This window comes from Aythya marila (genome assembly GCF_965140915.1).
Source record: "Aythya marila genome assembly, chromosome: 10".
Classification (NCBI taxonomy): domain Eukaryota; kingdom Metazoa; phylum Chordata; class Aves; order Anseriformes; family Anatidae; genus Aythya; species Aythya marila.
Window position 1 is genome coordinate 17,737,120 of NC_139051.1, and position 26,718 is coordinate 17,763,837.

Here is a 26,718-nt window from a genome sequence, read left to right on the forward strand (position 1 = left end):
TTTGTAAGCCAAATCTTAGTTGAAGGATTCTGACTTGCTTTAGAGGTTGCAGGATAAATCTCTAATAGTAGCAGAATTTTGTGTGTCAAACTGGTTGTCTCTATTTTGTTGTTGTTTTGAATATGCTTTTAAAGGAACTAGAATTTAGCAAGAAGTGAAAGAATATGGGGGTGGGAAACCGTGGTCTTTGCGACTAGACAGTGTTGTGGAGGGGCAGGGTTAATGCAGTTTATGCATACAAAATTATACACTAGATATGGGCAAAACCACAATCTTTTATGATTACTTCTCCATCATCGAGCAGATAGTTCGGGTCTAGATTTGTGTCCTACCTTATTTTGAAGAAACTAGTAGAAGGAAAAAGACAGAATACTTGTCTTAAACTAGAATATGTGTAAATAAAGTGTGCCAAATTATGAACAGTAGAATTTAATCCTCAGTATATGTTTTTCTATAATCTACAATAGGTAGAAGTGCTGTTGGAGGATCTCTTTAAACTTAAGTTTCTTTTTGGTAAATTCTCAAGTTTTACCTCTCAGATAAATGCTGAGTTTGTTGCTCAGCACAGACATGACACTACATGACTAGCTTCTAATTCTAAGCATCTGTCTTGGTGTGAGGATTAAGTGTACAAAATGCAAAGAAGAATTGGAAAAGAAATATGTCAGACAAAGAGGCTGGATTTACTTGTTATATTTATTAGCAGTTGAAGTAAAGGAAAATGACTTTGCATTGTCATAGACTTTAGACTTGAGCAGCAGGCAAGCACAAATTCCTTTTCTGCCTATCTGTAAACAGATAGGGAAAGTGATAGTTTGGTTTGATACAGCTTAAGTTACAACAGTTCACTTGTTAAAACCCTTGATAACCCAGCAGTTATGATTTCTGATATTAAGGCTCTTGGCAGAACACAGTGTATAGTGAATGTAAAAAAAAAAAAAAAAAAAATTTCCATAGTTCCCAGTTTCCATAGAAATTTTCTGCAGCATGTACATCATGTGCATGTTATTTCATTCAAAATACACAAATCTAGTTTCACGATCCTTCCATAATATGCAGGTTAACATACATGAAGTTGTATTTTTAAATACATCAAGCAGTTCATATATCTTAAACCCTGAGATTTGGAGTCTTAAGGCTTTATTTTCATGTTGTATTTTGCTTTAGGGTGTCTATATTTTGCATAGGTGTTTTAACATCACAACTTGTCAATTTCCACCCTGGTTTTCTTGATCAGGAAGGGGTACAATGTAGAAATCTTTAGTAGTTAGCTCCTGATGCAGGGTAATATATTTAGAAGCATTCTTTGTCTGTGGGATCACAAATTTCTCTGTAAATTCACTTTTACTCATTTGCTGCTTTCCTTGTGCAGTCAGTATACTGTTAATGAATGCTAGTGCGTACGTGTAGCAATTGTAGTCATGTTCTTCATACCTAGGAAAAATATCTCATTAATAAGAGTTAGCACTAATTGTTCAATCACTGTGCATGAAGGAATATTTTAGTGAGTGACATAAAGAAGCACACAATCTCCAAGATCTGTTGCCATTTGCTTTCGTTGCTGGTGCTTAAATATATTCTATTAATAGCAAGTTGTGCTTTCCAGACAGGGATACTAGAAATTGTGAGCATGAAACCAAAAACAAAAGCTGCAGATTTCAAAATAAGGAGTTCTTATTTTTTATACATAACTTTGTTTTTACCTTGTTAATCTTTGCTTTCTCCTGTGTTTTTACTCTGTTACCTTGAAAAGTTCTTCCTGCAGCAGTAACATCCTGTGCCATTATATATGCTGCTTTGTGTGCCATTAACTTGGAAGCTTGCTTTAAAATCAAGCAGACTCTATCACTGATAAATAATTGATACTGTTGCTTTGCTGTACAGAGTGCCAGTCAAATTCCCATTGGCAGGCATTTGTACCAAGTGTGCAAGGACAGAAACACTACTACCTGAATGGAGTAGCCATTTAAAATGTCCTGGTCTTTTTTTTTTTTTTTTTTTTTCCTTTCTTCCACTGTCCAAAGCTAGGAGCACAACACCTTTATTTTTCACTGTCAGAATGTTTTGCAGATTCTGCCAAATGTTTCATGTTGGTCACTAACAACTTGAGTAACTTACTCCTTTCCCTCGCTGCATAGTGCTGCTTTTTCTGTTGGCCCTGTGCAACTGGATTTGATGGTCAGTCTCCTGTCTGCTATCTGCCTACTTCTCAAGCTGCTTCTGTAACTGCCTCATCCCATGTCACTTCTCTATTGCTCTTCCTAGCCCTGTGACTCACTCCTAGTCTCATACTGTCAGTGGCTCCATGGTTTGTGTTGCCACAGGGAATCATCTGCAAGCCTTGCATGTCAGCCCTGGGAATTTATGACATCTTCTTGCAAGTTCTGAGGACTATTGCTATCAAAATCAACCCTGAGCCCAGTTCAGGATTGCTCACTGTTTTCTCCAAAGCTCTTCTGGTTTGTTAAAGGTATTTATTTGAAGTGACATACGAGATCCCATGCAGCAAGCAAGAATTTGCTACAGTGCTCTTTACCAAAATAGTTGTCACCAAAAAAAAAAAAAAAAAAAAGGTAGGAGGAATTTTGATAGGGACCATCACTGCAGCGCAAAACAATGGAAAATTACATAGCAAAAATGCTGGATTCACTTCAGCTCAGTGCTGAATTAGGTCGCTTTGCCAGGAGGTGGCACATGGGGAAAACAGAAGGAAAGCTTGTGGAAGAGATGCATGCATCTACCCACCTTCTGCCATTGCTTTTTTGACATCAAGTTAACTTCAGTAATAACATTAAAGCACTGGGAAATGTAGAAGTGTCAAAGATGATTGTAAAGCCGATAGGATTTGTGTTCTGGAGGTATTTCTTAAAATTATTCTAGGTCAAATTCTTTCATCTCCTGATATTAGGGAGATAATACACTCTCTCTGAAAATTTATAGTCAAACACATGCAGAATTGCTAAAAACTACTTTTGATTTGTTGTTGTTTTTACGTAAGATGACATCTACTTCCATTAACTTAAACACTTCACAGAACTCTGCTCTGACAGACTGCTTGTTAAATGTACCATTATCAATGAGCAGTTCAAGGACTGGTGATTTCTGGGACAGCAGCTGCTTTGTCACCAATAGGCTTGGTGATGTGGCACTGAATGTTTTTGCTGGGCTGCATAACTTGTAACACCGTCATCAGGCATTAACTTGAAGGAAAGTTGCAAAGAGAACTGAACATTCTGGATGGAACATGCTGGTTCAATTCAAAATCTATGGGAGTCTTTCTGTGTGTAACTATCCAAAGCAATGTTACCAACCTGCTGGAAGAGCTAGAAAAGCCTCATTATTTTTCCCATTTCTGACCGCTGTCAGCAAAGAAGTCATCTGGAGGTAAGATCTGGGCAAGAATCTCATCAGTGTAGTCATGATTTCAGCCTTTAAATCTAAATACCTCTAAAACTGTTGAACCCTAGAAATTATTACAGAATTGCACCTGAATTTTTGTACTTCTGTACCCAGCGGTATACTCTTCAAAGGTAATGTTCCAGTGAAGTGTTCCTTCTTGTGCAAGATTATTTTATTGCTGAAAAGTCCCCTAAAATGTTCTCTTATTTTAGCACTTTTATAGTCCAGCTACTTAAAAACACTTGCAGATTAGCAAGGCCACCGAGCATCAAGACAACCTGGAAGAGTTGAGTTTGTTAGCAATGTGTGTTGTGAAGGAGCTGAATGCACCACAAGCCTCATAGGTCCAAAACAGAATAGCTTAATTTATCATCCCAGGCTAAGTACCTTTATTACATTCACCTTTTAAACAACCTACCTGTGAGGAAGCCAGGCCTCTCCCACAGAAAATTCCTCTAGGAGCTTATCCCACTGCTGAAGAAGCTCAAACATATCTGGCTGTACTAGTGGGACACTAATGCACTGTTCCCATCCAGTTTCATCTCTGTGAATGCCCTCCTCATCGTAGTTATATACCACTCCTGAAAACAAAGAGCAACAGATAGCACTGGAGAAAATGGTTTCACATGTACTTTTCCGTGATTTTGAAAAGTAATTTTCCTTAATGCCATTCTTTCTTAACTAGTTAAGATCATAGCTTCCCATCAGTGGCCTTCTATGGCTAGAGTAGAAAATGCAGTGTTTACTTTTATTGAACAACTGTTCTTATTTTTCACAATGTTATTTTGGAGCTTTTGATAAGGAAAACAACCTAAGGACAGACATGTTTCTTTTTTGAAACCTCCTGATTAGACTAGTTTTCTATTAAATAAACATCTCAAGTGAGATATTGAACAATGAGCCACTCTGAGAACCTGTCACGACTTACTGTGGCTCTTTTTTTGTTAGGGATGATTTTTGACTTAAACATAGTTCTAAGTCAAGATTTCCTGAAAATGTTTTTATTTGGGTGAACTTTTTTTTAATAGGCTGCCTAGCTTTGTGTTTCCGTGTCAGGAGTACAAGTCACCTGTCCCTCCCTCTGCACCTCCTCAGCATTTAGGTGGAACTGGGACTGGTGCCTTCGGCTTGAAGCCCTGCGCTCACTGCTGGGCAGCAGGATAAATGGTTGGATTGGGGTTTTTTGATCTTGGTGTGATACTCCTGCAGTCCAAAACTAATCCCGTTTCCAATTCCTGTGGTGTGCACAAGGAACCTTTGCACCGTTCCCCAGCAAGGCACCAGCCGTGTGTGTGCTGCAGCCGCCCTCCTACCAGCAGTCACGGTGGCAGAGGGGGCTTCAGCAACCCCATTACCTCAGGCAGAGGGGGGCAGAGGGCAGAGAGGCGCGGGGCAGGGTCCCGCGCGGCAGCTCCCAGCTACATTTTACCGTCGCCGTTGGTTATCCCCACGTGCAGGTCGGCTCCCCCGTCGTACCCCCTGCAAGACAAACACCGCCGGGGGCTGAGCGGGGCCGCCCCCCCGCAGGCGCCCTCCCTCGGAGCGCGACCCCCGCGGCCCCTACCCGAGGAAGGAGCCGGCCGCGGGCCGCAGGAGGAGCGCCCGGCGCTGGCGGTGCCCGTGTCGGAAGGGGCACGGGAGGCGCACGGGGGCCGCGGCCAGGCCGGCTCCGCGCAGGGGGCGGCCGCAGGCGGGGCAGAGCGGCGGCGGCCGGCGGCAGAAGATGGCGGCGCCGCAGTGCCGCAGCCGCAGCACGGGGCCCGGCTCGGGGGCCGCCTCCATGGCCCCGCCGCCGCCGCCGCCCTCCCGCTGAGCGGCGCTCGCGGCCCGGCCCGGCCGGGGAGGCGGCCCCGGCCCCGCCTCTTCCCCCGCGGCCCAGCGGAACCGGGGAGGCGGCGGCGATGAGCACCAAGCAGGTGACCTGCAGGTGAGCCGCGGGGCCCGGGGCAGCCCCTGCCCGACCGGGGCTCGGCGCCGGAGGGGGGGCTCGGGCAGGGGCCGGGGGGACGCCCCCCGGGGGAGGTGGCGGCCGCCGCCGGGCTCGTCCCCACAAAATGGGTTCCTGAGCGCTGCGCTGCTTCCCCACAGGTACTACCTGCAAGGAGTGTGCCGGGAGGGGAGCAAGTGCCTGTTCTCGCACGACCTGGCCACCAGCAAGTCATCCACCATCTGCAAGTACTACCAGAAGGGACAGTGTGCCTACGGAGCGCGCTGCAGGTAACGGGCCGGCCTCCTGCGCTCCGAGGGACCGGGGGAAGCGGTGCGTGCCCTGGGCCTGACACCCCGGGACACGAGGATCAGGAAGAGCCGGGGCTTTCTGAACAGCAAAAGGGATGAAATGCTGCGTTAAGCGATGATGAGCCCTGTCTCACACTGCTAAAACCGGCTCACGAATGCAGTGTTGTAGTTTGACAGTGTCCTAGCTTCAGGGATGATCCTATCCTGTAGAAACTCAGCTCCAGGTTTCCCATGTGTTCTTACTCCATTCTTATTACTATGAGAACTGCTAAATGCTAAACCCAGAAGTTCAGGTGTGCAGCCTCACGAGGAATGGCACCTGGCAGTGCTTTGCTTCCCGTGTTACCGCGGTGGGCAAGGGGCCTCGTTTCAGCAGCACTGTGCTGGGTTGTGTTGTGGAGCTCACAGCCGTGCTCCTGCAGATCCTAATGACAAATCTTGAGGACTTCCAGCTCTGTCTTAGAGCAAAGTGCATTTTTTTCATGTTCCCCTAGGTTTTGTGGGAAAAGTGAACAGCTTTGCACCCTTTCCTGCAGCCTTCTGGTTGAGGCTCCTTGAGACCTCCAGTAAGTGCTGTGTGGTGGTGAATGTTGTCACATCCCGCCAGCCCGGGGTCCTTCACAGCCAAATTCTGGCCACAGATAAGAAATGTGTGTTTGCACGTTCGCCTGACAGGAGCTGGAGGTTTCAGGGTGTTACTATGTTTGTAATAGCTTTGTTGCGATCCTTTCTTTGGCATTGTTAATGGTATCAGGCTTGGAGCAAGAAGCCAAACCTCAGTGAGCTGCCTGACTCCCATAAGCTGCTCAGATGGAGCTGGCCGTTTGTAACGCTGCTGCTGGCTGTGCTGCTCGCTGGGAGCACCTGGCACGCTGCGAGGAGCACAAGGACACCTGCAGCCTGTGCTGCTCTGCTCCAGCTGTTTGGGGACAGCTGAGGGCACGCGATGCACGTAACCTACTGACGTGTACGGCAAAACTGGGCGCTAAGTACAGGACCAGAAATGAGTGTGGAGAATATTTCTGTTCTCACCAGTAGCACTCTAGCATTCAGGTGTGCCTGTGGCTTAGCTGCACCGGTTGCTCCTGTTCTACTGCTAGGCATGTTTCCATTATTTTACCAGGTGTCTTGAATCCTTCCCTATCCTGCACACAAACACCACATCTCCTTGCTGCCTGTGGTGTGGCAGCATGGAGTCTTAAGTGTTGCTGCTTGGAAGGGGAAAACAAGATCAAAAAATGTCAGTCCTTACTGCACATCTTTTAATTTTGCTTCTCTGAGAAATGTCAGCAAACCTGTTTGTGTGGGGAGATGACGAAGATCTGATTTAATATGCACATGAATAATGTTCTTTCAGCTATGCTTGGTGTCTCTAGAGAAGAAAATCCAGGTGTGCGTTCAGAGGCATCTGTTTTCTGAGACTGAGAAACTTCTAGTCTGGCCTTGAAAGAGAGTCAACATTTCAGTCAACTTGTTAAAAACAATCCTTTATTTTTATTTTTTTTAAAGGTAGCTAAAGTAGCTATGCAGCTTTATTTTGTTACAAAAAGGACAGGGAAATGCATCGAGGGAGCTGTCCCTCTGCTGTGCCTCGGTTTAGCTTTCATACCAGTTATTTTGTCTGTTTCTCTCATAGATATGATCACACCAGGCTTCCTGCGTCAGGGGGTGCAGCAGCTCCTGTGCCACCTCCCCTCACGTCGGGAGCGCTGCACAGCCCTCGCCAGCCTCCCGAGCACAACGCGCCGGTAATCAAGAGCAAGCTGCGTGAGACTGGCAGACGGGAAAAGAAAACACTAGTGCTCCGGGACAGAAGTGAGTAGGGCTGGTTCTGTGCTCATCTTCAGTGATGTCATCCTCTGATCTTTATGGGAGTTGGGTATTTCTTCACCTTTTTTTTTTTTTTGTTACTTGAATTTCAGCTGGAGAGGGGTGCTGTAGGCCTTCCTAACTCATGAGTCCCCTTTCCTGTAAACACTTGTGCCTGTCAGTACCTTTCAGTGACAGCATTTAACTGACCTGCTTGTAACCTGGTGTTCCCTGAAAGGGGTTTTTGGTCTGCGGTGGATTTTTTGGTAGATAGGTTGGGAATATTGTTAAAATATCCCCACTCCTTTTGTGCATTTTGTTCTCAATGAGAGGGCATCTGAAATGGTGAGAAGCCTGGCTGCGTTGTGCCAGGGCACCACTCTGTGGAGGATTGTGTCAGTGCCTAGGAACACAAGCCCCAGAGGTGTCCCTCCATGCCTCGCACCCGGGGACAGGAGCTGAGTCCCCCTGTTGCCAGCACGCTGTTCCTACCCCTTATCACAGTCACACCAAACGAGCCAGTTGCCCTGATGTGAAATGGGAGGATTTTTTATCCTGTTTGTAAATAGAAGACAGCTCAAGAGACTGTGAAATTCGTCTTTTCAGTAAGTAGTTTGTGAAAATTCTTGCAGTTTGGGACCAAAATAGGCTTAAGGATGAGAAGATGTAATTGTGAAGGAATTAAAAACAAAAACAAAACAAAACAAAAAACCAACAACAAACAAACAAACAAACAAACAAAAAACCTACTATTCCTTGAAAAGAAAGTACAGGAAGCTTCTTGAGTAGGTTGTGTGCATTATCCTATATCGTTCATACTATGTTTCTTTTTCACAAGATCTGAGTGGCTTGAATGAAGAAAAGCAGAAGCCCAGTGCCACAAGTGATGTGGTGTGTTGCAGTGACAAAACTGATAACGTGGAAATGAAGCCCCATTCGTATCTGGAAGCTATTTGCAGTGGACTGGAAGATCCTGTGGCTGGAAGTTCCTGTGCTGATGGAGAGCAGTGGTGTCCTTACGCTGCAGCAGGAGCATGCCACTTTGGAGATCGCTGCCTTTACCTGCACGGAGACGTGTGTGAGATCTGTGGATTGCAAGTACTTCACCCTTTCGACCAAGAACAGAGGAAGGCTCATGAGATGGTAATAGTAACATGAAATTGCGTTGGATTTGGTTTGCTTGCTGCAAGAGTGGATTTGTTTGATCTAAAATCCAAAGGTGTTTTATGTAGAATAGCTTGTTGTTCCAAAGGGCTTCTGTTGTGCTGTTTTTCTGGCTGTACAGTGATCCTAACAGAGGTCTGTTTAAGTATCTAGGACTTAAATCGTAACCGCGGTGCAAGTAGCTTTATACAGCAACTTCTTTTTTTCCCCTTTTCCTCCTTATGAGAAACTTGCCTGCAGTTCTGGGAGACCACAACACCCTAAAACTCTACCAGGAAAATGTCTTTCGGAGCTTACAAGAGGTCTCAGTGGTAGGCTGGTGTCTTAGAGCAACCACCCTGCTGGTCTGCCGAGTCGCCTCTTCAAATATCCCAGCTTGTTCAGGGTGGATTTCAGGGCAGTGTAAAACAGGGGCAGACTGAACGGAGTACAAAGATTTTGGAGATGAACTTCAAGTAGGAAGGACGGGGGGCCTGGATGAGGCATTGGCTGGGTGAGGAAGGCCTTAAGAGGCTGCTCTTCCCTGTCCCCAGATTTAGGTCAGAGCAGGTGAGGAACAGTTTTCATTTCAAGGCTGAGGAGGAGAAAGAGCAGAAGCTTCAGTGGTTGCTGAGTCATGGTCCCTCCACAGCCTGGAGTGGAATCTGAGGGGCCAGAGTCTCAGTTCTTGCACTCCCAGCAGATGCTGGCAAAACGTGCTGCTGTGGGAGTTCTCATCCCACATGCGGGCACAAGCACCAGCTCACCCTGTAGCGCTGTAAAAGTAAATCGGTTGATGGTCAGTACTGGGATACCCTGATGAGATGCTCTAGGAAAGCCCGTAATAAGGGACTAATCCCTTATCTAGGGTAAAGCTTAGTACCTGCTGAATGAAGAGGGTGGCTTTAATAACAAACAGGATAACATCTTGAGTGTGGTATCCATTCTGGACCCTGAATTAAATGATATTTAGGAGTATTTGAAGCATTTCCTTGTGTGATAGCTGTTCCATGACAGATGCAGGCAGGTGTACATTGCGAGTGTTCAGGCAGCCTTACTTCTGATGCTTCTGAAGCTGCAGAGAACATCAGAGGGCTGAATTGTGTGATCGCCCTTGAAGTAATTAAAAATAAACAATGATTACGAAGGGTAGCAATGATGCTCTTAATCAGTGTACCTTGTGTTTCCTGTCAGATTTCTGTCATAGACACTTCTGTTTTTACAAGGAACAATGATGTTCTCTATGACTACAATAACCACTGACATCTCTCCTGTGACAGATGTGCATGGCAACATTCGAGCATGACATGGAGAAGGCCTTTGCCTTTCAGGCAAGTCAGGACAAAGTGTGCAGTATCTGCATGGAAGTGGTATATGAAAAACCGTCAGCCTCTGAGAGGAGGTTTGGGATCCTTTCCAACTGCAATCACACGTACTGTTTGTCCTGCATCCGGCAGTGGAGATGTGCCAAGCAGTTTGAGAATCCCATCATAAAGTAAGTTTGTGTTAACTAGACTGTGGCCTGTGTCAGTGAGATGGGCTCTGCGGTGTGCTTTGACTTGATTTGGAAATAAATGTGGTCATTCCTTAGCAGTAAATGTTAGCCTAGCCATTAATAAGATCTAAGCTCAGAAAATCCTGGTCTGAGTGCTGGGAAAGTGCAAGGCATCAGAGTATGTCTGTGAGATGAGAAGATCAACCTCCACGTCCAGGTAGGAGGCATCAGGTAAGTTTACTTGCAACTAAGTTTAAGTTTTGGTAAGTTTACTGCAGCTAAGCATGTTGGCCATTTTTAACTCAACCCTCTCTCGCTGCATTGACCATATGGCAAAGTGCAAACATTCAGCTGCAGAATAGCTGAGTTGACTTCTGCCCCTGCTTCCTTCACAGGAACCTGCTTGCAAAACAGTAACTCCTTCCTATCTATGTGCTTAATTACTGCATTCTTCTCTCAAATATAGCTTACTCAAGCTAAACCTTCCGTTAATCACACATCTGTGTCTGAGTAAACGCCTTCATCTTCTAACTATGTAAAAAACATAATCTAAACAGATTCTTCCTTAGATGAAAGAATTTTAAACATCCAATTAGGGCAATTTCCTTTTCTTAGAATCTCTTTGAAAACTCTTTCGAGATATAAGCACACTGAGCAAGAGGAGGGAAATATTTTCAGTCTGCTGCCAAAGTCGACTTTCCTGGGCAACTTTCATTATGAATTCCATTGAAGTGAAAGTTGTCTCTGTACCTGCCTAATGAGCTATTCTGGTTACAACAGGGACTGTGGTTTTTTTGCAGAAACAGTGCTCTGGAATCAGGTTTGGGTGTGATTAGGCACTGATATAAATTCTCCAAAAATATTTTTTAAATTATTCACAATACTGAACATACCAGTTTTTGTATAGTTACTCTAAATGATGGACTTGGATAAGTTTCAAAAGCAATGCCTGCAGAGACACGAGGTGTTTTTATGGGACTTACAGGGAGGTACCAGGTAATAAAGGTTTTCCTAGGCTTGTTGGGGTACCAGAAGTTGCTTATTTAATTCTTGATCTTAGTTCCTAATGAATAAATCCATCTCGTGAAACCACTAAATGAACAACTCATCAGTGCTGTAGATTTCAGATCATATTTCAAAAGGCTTAGGGACAATCCTTTTCCTTTATTCTTCTGGTTTGGCTTTCTGCTGTATGGGAGCCGCAGCGCTTCCATAGCAGTTAGTTTATTTCTGTGTATCAGGCCTTTAGCTATGTTTCTTCAGGAAATACCTATCGCTTTTGTTCAAGTTTTGAAACAAATGCAAGGCAGCACAAGCCTGACCGTGCCATTTCGGATTATTTCAGTTGAAACAAGTAAGAAATGTGCTGTACTAACCCGTGAAGCTGTCTGATGCATCCGTGTGACAAACTGTCGCCCTTACACTCAGGAGCCTGCAGTTTCGGGCTAATTTATTAAGTATTGCTTTCAGAAAGTAACAAAGCATTCCTTCCTTGTCTTGATCCATTAAGGTCTTGTCCAGAGTGCCGTGTGATATCAGAGTTTGTCATCCCTAGTGCGTACTGGGTAGAAGACCAGGAGAAGAAGAATGAGCTGATTGAAGCATTTAAGCAGGGAGTGGGGTAAGTTCATTAACCGTAGATATTACTTACATTGTCTTTAAGATACACTAAGACTTACTCAATTAAAATCCCTGTATTTTGATACTTAGGTGATTACAAACCATTCAGTAAATAACTCTGAATCTCTGTTAACGGCACACCGTTTTTATTTAGCTTAACTTTTCAGCTGTTGTGAAAGGGTCTGTTGTATTTATAGATCAGAAGTTGCTCAAACTCATTGTGCTCTGAAGGGTTGAGGCTTTGTCGTTTCACTTGCCAAAACTGGACTTGTACAGTTTCTGCTGATCCTTTGGATGTAATTGCCTGGAAGGCTGTCAGTTATGGAGAAAACAAATAAGGAAGGAAAGCTTGATTTTTGTGATAGTATCTTGATATATGGGCTTAAAATTTCACAAATCTTTTGTAATGGCTACTGGAAATGGAAAATACATCACTCCATTCCCTTTATTGTCTAATAAAGATTTGCCTGGTGATTGGAGCACTGGGAGAGGTCTGCTAAAGTGTTGTTTTACAGCAGCTTTGCAAAGCTGTGCTTGCCTGGAGTATGTACAGGTCACTTAGTTCAGGGAACAATAAGGAACCATTAACTTATCTCATTGCTCACTCTTTTAAAGGGAAACAAGTAGATTTATGCTTGACCCAAATGAGTCATGACTATTTTGCTAAAGGTTGTGCAGCTTTATTTTGTGATATGCGCCAACTTTTAAAATTTGCCCTTTGGATTGCAGAAAAAAATAGGTTTGATTTAAAGCTGTAGCTGTTTGGGAAGATTTGCCTTTGAAGTATTGTTACAACTTTTCAGCAGAATTGCTGAAAGCTGTACTACTCCATTAAATCTTTAATCCATTTTCAATCCAGCTTCTTGTTTTACCTTACAGTCAGGCAAAATACTTGAATAAAATTAATCACTTTACACTGAGGTTCTTGATACTGTTGGTTTTCAATACCCTATTGCTGGTGTGGTTTTTCACTTTAATCCTGAAGGACTTTGTGCTGAGCGTAGTAAGTTGTGCTCAATATCTTGGCGTAGGCAGTTTTTAAATGACTGCACATTCTAAGTAAGGGAAGCTTTTGTTTTATTGGAATAGCGCCATCAGGTAGTGTTATGAGCTGGGTTTTGGTTTTGGCTTTTGCTTTTGTATTTTGAGAATACAAAAATGGTTTTTGCTTTAAGTGTTTGGCTAAGACTAATGTGTTGTACCTAAGCATCTCTGTACCAAAGTGGTCTTACAAGTACCTGCCTTGGCAGTCAGTTTAGCTTTGAGGATGTAATATTACACACAATGAGAAAATGTTAATAAAATGTTCACTGAAGGGGAGTCTGAGCTCAGAGCAGGGGGTCATCCCAGCACAAACCCATTCTGATTCATATGCCAGCACAGAAAAAAACAAGCCAAACTTAGAAAACTGGAAGTCACAGATCACTTGTGTTCTAACCCAAGACAAATTCCATTTTTAATGCACTGCCTGCTTTTTTTTTTTTTTTTTGTGGTGGTGTTTGTTTCTTGTTATTGTTGAGCTTTCTTCTCCCTTCAGTTGCTATTTGGGAGGCTGTGTTTAGGACTTAGGGCTCAGTTTTATCACTATTTGCATATTAAGTTTGCATATAAGTTCAGTTGCAATTTCTCTGTAGCTTCACCTTCATCTATTTTTCATGGTAGAACAACACAACAAACTCCACTCCATCCCTAGTAATGCCTTTATAAAAAAAAAAAAAAAAAAAAGCTATGTCACTAGAACAACTTAGTTGAACAACAAAGCTGATGGAAACTTAAATTGATACAGTATTGTCACAGAACTTCCAAAGGAGATGATGCGAGGAACTGGTTCATAAAAACTAAGCGGTAGAAAGCGATAGATTATGTTCATGGGAATGAGAACATACCTGTGCAGGACAGAGGGCATTCTTTGGACATCCTTCACTTTTAGTGTATTAAGATTTTTTTCTTATTATTATTTTTTAACTTATGATGCTGCTCTTTTATGTATTTCTTTGTTCACCTTTAGTTTTCTTTCCCATCTATTTAACTGTTGCCAGTTAACACACCAAGAGTTTTGGTCTTAACAGTAGTACTGTTGGTTTTGTTTTTAACAGTAGTACTCTGAATATGATGAGATAATTAAACCGTGGCAAATTAACTGTATCTGCTTCCAAACTCACTGAAGTTAATAACTCTCTCTTCTAATTGAATCAGAAAAAAACCCTGCAAGTACTTTGAACAAGGGAAAGGAACTTGTCCGTTTGGAGGAAAGTGTCTTTACCTTCATGCCTATCCAGATGGGACACGAGCTGAACCTGAAAAACCAAGGAAACAGCTCAGCTCTGAGGGGACTGTGCGGGTAAGGGAATACTCCAGTCAGTTGTAATTGAAAACACTTTTTAAATGTGAAGGGTACCACTTAAATGTGGTCCGTGTAATGCATGGCCTTAAGAGAAGAAAACATCCCCCGAATTTCCATGAGGGAAAAGTTTGAAGAGTTTGTTGTTGGGGAGAGAGGGCACCTTTCATTTAATAATAAAAATTTATCTTTTTTAACCAGTGCTTCTCATTGCAAACCTCTCTACAAAGAAACAAACCAGGTAGAGCTTTCACCTATAGTACAATTAAAAACTACTCTCAGTTGCCTGCATGTAGCTATCACTGAGACCAGCTAAGATGGTTAAAGACTTCTCAGAAACTCATCGTGCCTTGGCCGCCATCCTGAATGGTCAAGACAGGCCTAATTATTTTAATAGTATTGAGATATTAGATACAGCTCATTAATGCTGCCCTGTCTGACAAACTATTATTTATACGGTAACACTAAAGAGACCAGTTGTCACTTAAATTAACAGCAAATATTGCTGTTTTAAGTATCAAGTTCAGCCTTTTTTTGTTTTTAAGGAGGACGGAGGACCAATAACGGAAAATACTTTAACTGAAGTATGTCAAGCTAAATAAGATATTTTTTTTTCTATTGCAGTTCTTCAATTCTGTTCGTCTGTGGGACTTTATTGAAGACAGAGAAAGTAGGACTGTGACCAGCACAGATGATCAAGTAACAGAACTTGGAGAACTTTTCATGCACCTTTCTGGGGCTGATGAGGATTCTGCTACTTCTTAATAAAGGCAACTAAAGGTGCACTCTTTGGTAGCAATCCAGCTATTTATTTAGCGATGGTTTTACTTATTACAGCACAGTTAGAATGAATGTGCCCTGTGGTTTACTTGTGCAGTCCTGGTAAAGTTTTCAGATAGTTTTTTGTATGGCAACAGAAAAACTAAAATATATTTAAAAAGTTAAACTGATTGCATGGAAAAAAATCCCTTAATACCAAGAGGATTCTCTTCCTCTTTGGTCTAACATATGCTGTCTTGTAAACTGAGTGGTAATGTTAAATATGGCTCTTCTCTTGCCGTTTAAAGCATAAGCTGTTAAAAACTGTTGCTAAAGCTGTTTAGGGTGCTTTTTTTTTCCCCGCTAAAAAATGTGTATCTACAAAAACCCACTAGGAATTATGATGAGCGTAGCTTCTCCTTTCTTACAGAAGGGATTTAAGAGCTAATACATTATACCTCAAAGTACTTAGAATTCAGAAAAAGCTTTCTGTATTCTTACAGCGAGTGTTTCAGGAATGGGACTGAAGACCATACAAGTTCGGTTCCTACCATTGTTTTAAAATAATCAAGTGTATAGTGGCAGGAAATGCCTCCTGGAGCACCTGCTGGAAAGCAAATACAATTGTGCTATATCCAGGCAGAGAGCAGTAGTACTAGTACTGGAGTTACAAACATACAGCTGAATTAATTTCACAGCACAAATTGGATATTGCACACTGCATAGTAAGTAGATAACTTTCAGTATTAATTGCAATAGTAATTTTTTTTCCAAATGTATTTAACTTGAAGGGAAAACCTTGATTCAGGTTAAATGAAGTAGCCAAAATTAAATGAGGTAACTAAATAATTTTATCAGTGATCTTACAGTTCATATCTGTACAACATTAAATAATTGTTTCTTTTGTGACTGAAATTAGTTTTAACCACTACTTATCTTAACTGTGTGGGGAGTAGACATTTAGCCTTTTCCATCTCCATGTGTTTCTAGGATTGAGACACATCCTTCTGAGTCTCAGCCCCATTTCCATGTACCTCCTGTCCTCAGTTGCAGCTGGCAGATGCTGTTACTGAAACCACAGGGAGAAGCTCCAACATTTACTACTTTTAAGTGTGGCAGTTCTTTAGGAGGACTGTCTCCAGCTGCTGATTTGTCTTCTCTGATTAAGGGCAACACTGATAGAGGGCCGGAAAGTTATGTATTAAAACACATCTCTTCTGAGCCACTTGAATTGTTACTGAATTGTATTTTCTTTAAAAATTTAATTCATGTTTGAGTTGCAGAAGCTTTATGATTCACTATAAGTTCTGTTTTTTTAATTACACTTTGAGCAAAAGTAGTTTACAGTATGATTGTGCAGTTTGTAAGAGGTTATTTCTGCGAGGTCATTTGTATTAACTTTGCAGTTAAACTAAACTTTGGTCTGGACTATCTTTTAAATGGCTACTGAGCAATATTCTGAGTACAAGCAAAGTTTTTGGGTTTTGTTTTTTCCAAGCAAGTTCAGCATGCAATTTTAAAATGAAGTACAGGGCTAATTTTACTGATACCTTTATGATGAGACTGCATGGCCTTGAAAGGCTGCTCATCTGTAGAGAATATTTAAAGATAACCATTTCAGGAAACATGATCGACACAACAAAAATTGTTGTGACACAAAGTGTATTTAGAGGCATTTGTGCAAAAAACCTCTTGTCTCAGCATAACACCTCGAGCACTACTTTGATCTGAAACTAGAATCTGTGTCAGTGTCATAAAGCAAACAGCAGGAACCTTGATCTGGTATTCACAATTTTTTTAATAGTACCAGATTACTTACTCCAGGATTATCTGCTTCATCTGCTGTTTGGCATTTCTGGGTCAAAACTAAATCCGAGAAGCATGTGGGATAAAAGTACTAGTTTTCTGTAAGGGTTCCAACAGAAGAGGGAGAAATCCCATCTCTGTTGGCTAACCGTTCCCTCAAATTGAGCAAGCAAATGTTGCTCTCTGTTCTGATCTAGGAAAAGTAACTTTTGTGTATTTCCACACTAATTGTTAACAATGCTTACTGTGAAGTTAGTCCTTAGCTTGTAAACATGGATAACTACTTACCGTTCAGTTTCCTTTTTAAAACTGGCATTTGAAGGCACAGGTGATGGTCTTAATCTAGACATACAATATAATTCTTCATTACTGATTAACTACAGAGATGAAGAAAAGTAAGTACCTCTAAGAGCAATGCAGTTCTGTAAGATGAATATTCAAGAGCTCCAGCCCAGCCATACTTTCTACCCTAAAATAGTTAAATAGTTGCACCCTTTAGCCTCCCTGCTGGAGCTTTTTTTCAGCCATTCCTGCATTTTTTTTTTCCCAGAGATAAATATTTCAGTGGTTACATATACGGGGGGGGGGGGAGGGGAACAATGGAGAGGATATTCTTTACCTTAAAGTTAACCAAGACATGCCTGATTTACTTTGCTCCATGAAAACAAACTGGGAAAACAAAAATCTGAAATTTAAAGGTAACTTGTTTTTCAAAATTACCTAGGGATTACATAAAAGGAACTTTTAATGTAAGAGCAGTAAGACAAACTCAAACCTTTTTAAATTCTTCATTTTACAGCTTTCAAAATCTAATGCTATACCTAATACTGGTTCAAAATAATCCTCTTGCTTTTATCAAGAATGTTGTTTAGTTTTTCCAGAGACACATAACCAGTTTTTAAAAATTAGGAGTTAATGGTTCCTCTTTTGGAATTCAGTGCTAAGGTGAGAGCAGCTTTCCACTTCTTTTTATCATTTTTAAACTTTTTCAAATTCAACTGAAGGTAAAATGAGAGACAAAGGATATTTAGAGAGGGCTATGTTTAAATACCAAGAATATTGATAAAAAGCATGCAGAACTCTACAGGACTGTTTTCATCAGTCCTAAACATGAATTTTGTCATCATTCTCAATTGTAAGGGTGGAAATATTATTCCCTAGGCAATAATGTTATACTGATATTCTGAGGACAAAGTCTAAATATTTTTATGGTGGAACCTTTCTGGCTTACATACTTCAAATTCCTTTCCTTGATAATTGCTTTGTGTTGTTTTGTTGTTTTTTTTTTTGCTTGCTGCAGATTAGAAGCTGAAATGTCTATTTTGACATTACAGGCAGTTACAAGTTGCATATGGAAGATGTCAAAATTCATGGCAAAACAAACCATCTCCATTTTGCCTAACAAATTTTAGAGGCAGCAGTTTAGCCTGAGATAAGTGGTTCCATTTCCTCACTAGACCTTGTATGTGGATACAAACCCCATACTTGCAAAGCACGTAAAATCCCAAGAATGGAAATTTGTCTTCCATTAATGAACGTATTTGAAAATAATGCTATTTATGAGTAATTCTTTGATTAAACCACCAATTTCTTGTCAACTGCATATCAGCCAAGAGAAAACACACACTACCTGAGCAAAAAAAGCTTACAGAAGATGGAGCACAGAGCAAAAATGGTGCAGTGAAGTAGCTTGATAGTGTATCAGTACAGGTATGTTAAAAAGTAGATGCTGCTGAAAGATTATTACAGTAGAATAAAACCATATTGTAATGCAAGTGATCAGAAACTGATGGTTGTCATATCAAGTATGTTTTACCTGTTTTTACCATTTTTACTGGTACAGTAGTATCTGTCCTAAGAACTTCAAAAAGTTATTCTGTTGTTTTTTCTGAACTTTTCAGATCTACACGTCTGTGTCAGAACTATGGCTTACTATATTAAATGATGACATTGAATCTTAAACCTAAAATTTAATTTATTTTATTAAAATAAGATAATCAGAGGAACCTTGGCTTACAATAAATGCATTTTCTCAGGAGCAATAAAAACAAAATTAAAACCCAAATCAGCAAGAAAAACTGTGTATGCTCAGTTTCCTCTTGATAGTGCATCTCTGACAGCTTCAGATGGGATGAAAACAATGCTCATTTCGCAGAAGTATACTGATACTGTTAATTAGCCTTTTATCAGCCACAAAAGCCTGTCTTTCTGCACTTACCACCTCATTGGGCTGCAAGAAACAAGTCAATAGTACCAAAATAAGCTGCTTAAGTTACTCAAGATGACCATAGCAAGACTGGCTAGCTTCCTTCTCTGAGCAGTACAGTTTAGAATATACTCCATTCCTTTGCAAGAGTTTGTCTTCTATGTGCAAAACTATTGCAAAACTATTTCGTGTTGAATTAGCATTTTAACTTATTTCATTGGCTTGATGAAAGCTCTTAGGCAGGAGCTGATTTCCACAAAGTTTTTTGTTTTGTTTTGTTTTCCTCTTCCCTCAGTCTTGTTTGCAGATACCCATTTCCAGCAAAACTCCCCCGACTTGAAGCGGCAGATGGCCTGGGGCAATCAAAGAGCACCAAAACGCATTGTCTTTCCTCAAATGCCAAGTCGAGCCATCCTTGCTGTAAAAAATACCAATTTATCAGCAGATTTAAATCAATCCAGAAACACTGCCGAAGAAACATCCATCTCCTCTGTGTATGGGAAAAATAAGGCTCAAGTGCATCTATTAAAAAAATAGTAATAGACCTCTTGATTTATAGTCTGTTAACTATCCCAGTAAAAGAAACTGTAGAAAAAGGCAATGTGGAGCTGTGTCCCTGCAGGATAAGAACTGCAGACATCCTTAGCAGCTTGCTCTTAAAACTGGGATGCGGATAATCCTGCTGGCACTGATCCTGTACACCGAGGCATTAAAAGCACAACTTCTGTTACTTCTGTTTCTTTCCCATCACTGGAGAGAATAAGGGAAGGGGCGCACGATCCTAAAAAACAGGTAGTCTTGTGGATGTTAATGTGCACGAATTTATGTCCTCTGTATGCGCTGCACGATGCAGAGATGGTTCAGAAGCACTCCGGTTGATTTTGGGTAAAGAATGTTGCAACAATTCAATGGAAGACAGTATCTGAGGGAAATGCACATAAAATGAAAAGAGACGTTAGAGCTGCATCTCCTTCTAATTAAGTCTTACGCCTTTATTTGATAAGCACCTTCTCTGCTTTAAGCACCTCCTTAAGAACCACACTACGTTATGCAGAGACACTGTAAGGAATACTTTGGGAATGTGCCAGTGTGAGCAACTGAACTGCCGTACGTTTTTATTGCTACGGGGAGTCTCAGGAGAGGGGAGGATACGTCTCATTATTTCATTGATATTACAATCAATGTGCAAGCATCTATGCAAATCTCCAAGATTTGCATAGGGAAAAGAGTTTTTCTTCTGCACAGGGAAAGAACTGCATCCTCTGCCTAATCATCTGTTTAGACAACCAAATTTAGAAAGAGGCTTTCAACAACCGAAGTTACACTTAAATGTAACAGCAAGATGTTTTTAAAACATCTGCTGTTACTCAGTTCCAGGTATTTAATGAGTACAAAAAAAGTCCCTTAATCATCCTCACAGTGACAGAACAAGGGTCAAGTATGCTTTGTAAAAATAACAAAAACTGGCGTGTGAATTTAAATCCCTTAGCAAGTTGTATTTGCTTGTACAGAGGGCAAGGAAAATTGGAACGGTCTCTTTTATTTCAGTGCAGAGTTAAGGGAAATCAACGTACAAACAATTTTTTTTTTTTTTTTTTTGCTTATCTCTGAAATGGTTCAGGTATTGAAAGCAAATTGTTCTAATGTCAGTCTAACACACCTTCAGTCAGCATGCATATAGTTTTTAATGATTTTGTACATAATTCCTTTAAATCAGAATTATAAACTGCGCAAGGGAGCTGGGTTGCTAAAGGTACATGTGAATAAACACAAAAAGAGGAAGCATGCCGCACTTCATTCCTGCATCTACCTTCAGTTTCTAAACCAATGCTTGTGTCCATCTAGAATGTTTTGTGTGCTAATGGCTATTTATAAAATACTTTGAAACGGTTATCTGCAGAAAAACAAACACTTACTTGTGGAAACAAGGGTCTTTCTTCCCTAACTTTCTTCAAACAATCTGCTACAAGCCTCTTCATTGCTTTGGGGCAGTTCTTATATAATTTGCTGAGGTCTGGAGAAGCATACCCTCGGCCAACCATGAAAATAATCTAGAAAAGAAGAACAAGTAAATAGCAGAAAACCAAAGCTGTAAAAGTTGTTTCACTGACTGAAAGCTCTAGTGTACCAAAATGATCAAACATGAGCACCACAGGCAAACACACCAGCACAGAAACAAGCACACCATGTAGATTTGTCCCAATTAGTTAACTGAAGAACATAATTAGAGTGACACTGTGGTTTATCATATTCCAAGCAGTGAAGGCACTGCTACAGTTAGAACAGAACAGCACATAGTACGTGCCACGGCAATTTCCTTGAGTTGAAGTCTGCAGGTGCCAAATGATCCTCGCTCAACTTGAGCAGTTACAAGCAGCCAGTTTGGCACAACAGCTTCACTGGTCAGTAGAGCTGCATTTTCAGGTATCTCAGTAAAATATATCTGCAACACCAGACATACAGCTATCAAGTGGAAAGGAGCTCATAATGAGCTGCGATTGCAGCATAAAGGAATAAAGGAAAAGAAGGTTGGTTTGTGTGGTGTTTATTGTGTGGTTTGTTTTTTGTTTTTTTGTTTTGTTTTGTTTTTTTAAACAAACACTATGAAATAGTGTTCGAAAATGCATTTTTCTGTTTTAGTCCAAGTTAATGGATCTCCACTGAGATTCTATCCAATTTCCAGTAACCTTAATGGCTAACTGAAGTGCTGGTAAGCCTATTGACTTGTAAAACAGTGTAGGTTTTGTTGGTTAAAGGGGGGTTCGTTTGTTTGCAGTTGCCTTTTTTTTTTTTTTTTTTTGGGGGGGGGGGTGAGAGGAAAGGGTGATTATTCTTTTGTTTTTAAGCAGGACTAATTGTGCTATTATTTCTTTTTCAAGTTATGTTAGCTCCAAAAAAAGTCCATATAAAGTTGCTAAAATAAGGTCAAATTGCCGAGGCTATATTCCGTCCTTCCCAAACAAACTTATCTGAGGGGTAAGTGTCACATGTTTTGTGATAGTACTGATCATTACAAAATTTCAATATGATGAATTAAAACACATTCCACTATCACAGTTTGTAGACAGCTTTTAAAATAACAACAAGTCTCTTCAACTGACCTGGTTTCTCCTGCTTGGAACAGATGATAAACAATAGGGGCAAAACCAGTGGTTTGTGTCCCCCCCAGCTCATTATTAGATCTTCATTTAACATAGCAAAGCAAACAAATAAACAAAACAACAAAAAAACTGAGGATCAGCAAAACAACAATCAAAAAGATCTAGGAGTTTTTAAGTTCATGCCCTTCGGGGGAAAAAAAAAAAAAAAAAAAAAGGTTTCAATAATGAATTAGCTCTACACTTGCTAAGCAAAAAAAAAAAAAAAAAAAAAAGCATTCATCTGAAGAGAACACAGTTGAGGTTTCAATCCCTAATGTGCCTCTTCAGCTGTTAACTGACTGGTAAGAATACAACCTCGTGGAGACTAAATCACAGGGCACTTAAAACATTTATAAACATTTTTTTTGTGGAGTAACTCATTATCAATATTTGAATATTCAACTACACAGATTTACTGCTGAAACAAATGATGTTGTAAACAACATTCCTATTGGTGTTTTGCATTTATCCTTATCTTACGTTTCTTTAGAAAAAGTCAAAAATCATGCCTAGAAATAAAGTGCAGTATTCTGAAGATTGCTTCTTACCTGATCTCGGTTGTTTATGTGGGAGTACGGCAACTCTCCTGTCATTAGTTCGTATAATACTATTCCATAGGAGTAGACATCTGACTGGAAACTAAACGGGTTACTGTCCTGCATCCGTATCACTTCTGGTGCCTTCAGAAGGAGAAAAGAAACAAATTAAAAGCATTAATGGAGTACTGAAAGTATGAATTAATTCAAAGTATTAACAAAGCTTTGAAACAGACAAGTGGAATGTACAATGGAAAGCAGAAGAGTTCAGAAATAATTAGTAAACAAAGGTAAAACTCAGATCGTGAAGTATCCTGAGTTCAGTGTTATTCTGCATCTTACAAATACACATGCAGATACATATACACACAATTGAGTGTAAACAAAAAAAACAACACTTGAATTCAACAAGCATTTTGCCATTATATTTGCAATATATATTGGCTTTTTTTCTTTTATCTCTTACATAAAACTGCGAATGATTTTCTCACTGTCAGTTTTAAAGCAAGCATAGAGGTTAAAAGGGAAAGACACCTGCCTGACAAGAACACTATTTGTTGGGTAGGAAGTTCCAAAATATTACCTGCAAGTCAAAGCTGCACGCATGCAAATAATGGACTTAAAAAAAAAAAATACAAAAAGAAGAACGCCTAAAGCTGCACTGCCTAAACCGTTCAGGTTCCTTGCAGCAGACTCGCTCCTGCGGCTCCAGAGAACTGGGCACTCGGCCCACACCCACAGGCACTGAGCCCCCTGGTTCTGCTGACAGCCAGGGCTGGGGAAGGAGGATGAGGAGGTCCCATGCCAAGAGCCTTCTCCATCAGGCACGCTGCCTTGAGTTAGAAGAACCGCTCGATGCTCTCTTCCACCCAGAAGCATTCAAGCCCCTATCTCACACTTCAGGAAGTGTCAATGGCAATAGGCAGTTTGGCACAAGAACATTTTTCTGCTCCTCTCCTGAACTTACGAGAAAGTACTTCTGAAGAAAATAATTCAGGTAAGATGGATGCAAAAATAATACCAGTGGTTAGAGCACCTGCATGAAAAGAGACCTTTTCCCTACCTGCTTCAAGACTATTTCCCAGGGCATTAATGTTACCAGTAGGCATTTCAAATGGACATGCAGTTTTGTTCTTCTGTTAACAGAACTCACATCCTTCTTCCAACAAAACCTAAATGCTCCCAAATTCTTTTCTGTTACTTTAAACATTTAACCACGTTCAATCTATCTGTCCATTAAAAACCCGTGAGCAGGCAAGTAAGAGGCCTAAATATAAAACTGTTATACAGACTAAATTGCTTGAAAAATTGATAATAAAACATTTACACAAAATAAAAAATTGCATATATTGAAGATCATGGAAGAAATGCAAGAGCACTCTCATCTTTGCAAAGCAAAGTAACATTATGATGCTAAACAAAAAAATAAAAAAAAATGTTGACTGATTTAGTGAAACAATGCATAAACCATCAAAGCATCTTTCTGGTTAACTAAGACTTTTTCCCCTGAAGAAGTCCCTCAGAATTACTGAACAAAGCACTACTTAAAAGTACCACAGCATGACAAAAACTCAGATCATATCAACTTTCAAGGAAACCAAATTGATCTTCTTTCTATGTAATGACAAGTCAGCAAGATGGTCTATAACTGATTAAAATGACAAAACTGCAAAAAGCAAAAAATGCATTTTTTTCCTTCCAAGATGCTTTATGTATATAGGCATACTGTTACGTGCTAATTTTAAGTATCTTATGGAAGTTATAAGGAGCTTTGTTTAAATTGATTTCCTAACTTGGTTTCAGGTTCTTTGCGCATTTTCTGTCACAAACAAATGTTGGCCAAGTATCCTGGTATTCTTAATGAACACTTCCTGCCTTTTCTCAAAGCACAAATACCCAACTAACAATGAAGGCTGCTAGGAATTAGAAAAATAAAAATAAAAAGGAAAACCTGTTTCAAGTAACACCTGCAAGTCATTCAGCATTAAGGATCTGAAGATGTAGTATGTACAAACACGTCACACTCAGCAAGTCCTCTCTAACTGGTTAACACTTCTATGAAGCATATACCACAAGCGTTGCTACCTGGGAGCTACAAAATACTGTTAATTAAGCCACATTCTGAATCTAAATACATCACACAGTATTAACAAAAATGGGTCAAGTGAAACTTCAACAGCACATTTATGGAACATTGGTGCTAAACAAGACATCCTTGTATAATTTTAATGATGCTTTTTAACTTGGTAATTGGCACTGTTCAATTATTCCATTTGCTGGATTCAAGTCACATACCTGAAAAGTTGCTTGATTTTTTCCAAATGATTTTTGGAAGGAAAATTGTGGAACTGCCTTCTAGGTTCTTGCAGAAATGAAACATGAAGGCAATCACTGGGAAAGTCCTCTCAGACAAGGACTTTGCCATAACACTTCAAAAGAATCCCCCCAAACTTTCCAGCAGAATTTGAGAACTTCCACACGCAAACTCACGTTCACCCACAACGCTTCTGAGCTGCCTCAAAACTTCCTGCAGCAATCTCGTGCAAGGGAAGGACGAGCGGTGGGCCTCACAGCTCCATCTGGGTGCATATCAAGCATTGTACAAGCACCAAAGATGACTGGTGCTCCTCCCCACACTTCAAGGAGCACTTCCCATCCTGTGCCCAGCCACCTGACAAAGCTGCTGGATGTGTAACCAGCAAGTACATGAGGTGAGATATCACCGAGTCTGTAGCGGGGCGCAGGGGAAGAAGAGGCCACGATGAAGAACACAGATAAAGACAGCACCTCACCCAGCTCCCCCAAAGCCACTATTAAGCAGATTAAAGGCTGCTGTTCTCCCGTGCAGAGAGCCCTTTGGGGGGAAACGTAGGATGACTGCAGGAGAAAGACTCTCCTCTCCTCCTGGAACAACTCCTTGCAATTCCACCAACAGCTCTGTCTCTACCCTCTATGTTTAGAGCTCCAAAAATGCAAGAGGAAAACCTTTAGATTCACACGGTGAATGGTGTCTACTTTGGACAATCAAATACCTCAGCACTTCGTTCTTCAATTTTAACTTGTCCTACAACTGGAATAAATGTCTACACAGTACTAACAGCATACATCGTCACTTAGATTTAAAGCTTTGTCCAAGATCTCATGCTCAACAGACAAAACATACTTTAACAGAATGAAAGGAAACTATTCAAGAAGCAGCACAGTGTTTTGCTCACCATCCACAAGATTGAACCAGTGGGTTGTTCCACCTGTTGTGATCCACTCCACCTGGACTTTACAGTTGCCAGACCAAAGTCACCTATTTTCACTGTGAGTCCTTCATGAAGAAATATATCTGAACAGTTGTTAAAGAAATTCTGTAGAAAACTTGAGTAAATAATGCTGAATTTTCTGTCACGATTACAAAGCATCTGGTTAGGGTCCTCACAAATACAAGTCAACTATCCAGGAACAGTGCTGTTTTTTTCTTTTGCCTACTATGCGTTGCATCTTAGAGAAAAAGTAATTTTATGGCATCTGTATTTACAGAATTAACACTTAGGACCAAACAAGACTATATGTTTTAGTGTTACTTGTATATTTATCTTCTTTACAAGGTACTATAGAAATTAACTGTTGACATCAAATACAGGTACTTAAAGTAAATGCTGTCAAGAGACACAGAGGAACACCACAGAAGTCATCACAACAATAAAAAGAAAACTAAGAAAAAAAATATTGCAAAACAAATATCAAAATAAAATTATTTACATAAAGCCCTCTGGTGGATCTCCTGAAATTTAACCATGATCTAACTACTCCCACTGGAAAAATGCAGGTCTGCACTAGTTGTAACCTATCTGCTTAACAGGTTTGTCTGTAAAGATTGAGAGGCTAGAACTTTCTTTGGATTATTTTAAGAAGAAATACTTTTACAATTTCATTTAAGAATGTCTTAAATTTGAAAAGATGCTTTAGAAATATCATGACAGACAAAAGACTCATAGTTCAAGGTTACCATAATGAGGAATCACAAAGTCCTAACCTCCTATACACTAAATTCCTATATACTGAAGTGATTATTTTTCTAGCCTAACTGAAAAGGGAAATTCCTTAAACTATGGAACTACTGGATTTGACCTATCTTTTAATACCTTTGCAAAACATTCTGTTCACGTTAGGAAAGGAAGTTACCACCCATGTGCTAACTCAGTAAGTTCTCTTCTCAGCAATTTCAAAATCAGACA

General features: G+C 40.5%; 3 protein-coding genes across 11 annotated transcripts in view; 1 reads left to right on the top strand and 2 right to left on the bottom strand.

The window, feature by feature from the left end:
- Positions 1 to 233: 233 nt before the first annotated feature.
- MKRN2OS (MKRN2 opposite strand) lies at positions 234 to 5,316 on the bottom strand. The gene is made up of 4 exons (XM_082768430.1): positions 4,964 to 5,316; positions 4,829 to 4,878; positions 3,818 to 3,980; positions 234 to 1,434 (listed from the first exon to the last, which is right to left on the bottom strand). The coding sequence occupies exons 1-4, from the start codon at positions 5,179 to 5,181 to the stop codon at positions 1,209 to 1,211; spliced, it is 657 nt and encodes a 218-aa protein (XP_082624556.1). The 5' UTR covers positions 5,182 to 5,316; the 3' UTR covers positions 234 to 1,208.
- Positions 1,482 to 19,230, top strand: MKRN2 (makorin ring finger protein 2). 3 transcript variants are annotated; one of them, XM_082768428.1, is made up of 9 exons: positions 1,482 to 3,384; positions 5,488 to 5,616; positions 7,274 to 7,452; positions 8,285 to 8,589; positions 9,870 to 10,084; positions 11,595 to 11,705; positions 13,901 to 14,045; positions 14,670 to 14,825; positions 19,112 to 19,230. In XM_082768428.1, the coding sequence occupies exons 1-8, from the start codon at positions 3,245 to 3,247 to the stop codon at positions 14,808 to 14,810; spliced, it is 1,365 nt and encodes a 454-aa protein (XP_082624554.1). In that variant the 5' UTR covers positions 1,482 to 3,244; the 3' UTR covers positions 14,811 to 14,825; positions 19,112 to 19,230. The 3 variants fall into 3 exon arrangements, with proteins under 3 accessions (XP_082624554.1, XP_082624553.1, XP_082624555.1); XM_082768427.1 differs by lacking the exon at positions 19,112 to 19,230 and having other exon boundaries at positions 1,483 to 3,384; positions 14,670 to 17,184; XM_082768429.1 differs by lacking the exons at positions 1,482 to 3,384; positions 19,112 to 19,230 and adding an exon at positions 5,160 to 5,326 and having other exon boundaries at positions 14,670 to 17,183.
- RAF1 (Raf-1 proto-oncogene, serine/threonine kinase) overlaps positions 17,515 to 26,718 on the bottom strand; it is a 78,929-nt gene continuing 69,725 nt past the window's right edge. For all 7 annotated transcript variants that reach the window (XM_082768425.1, XM_082768424.1, XM_082768421.1 and 4 more), the window contains 4 exons: positions 25,708 to 25,826; positions 22,505 to 22,636; positions 20,733 to 20,867; positions 17,515 to 19,738 (listed from right to left, as the gene is read on the bottom strand). In XM_082768425.1, coding sequence (XP_082624551.1) covers positions 19,598 to 19,738; positions 20,733 to 20,867; positions 22,505 to 22,636; positions 25,708 to 25,826 — 527 coding nt within the window. In that variant the 3' untranslated portion in view covers positions 17,515 to 19,597. The remainder of the gene's footprint in view (positions 19,739 to 20,732; positions 20,868 to 22,504; positions 22,637 to 25,707; positions 25,827 to 26,718) is intronic.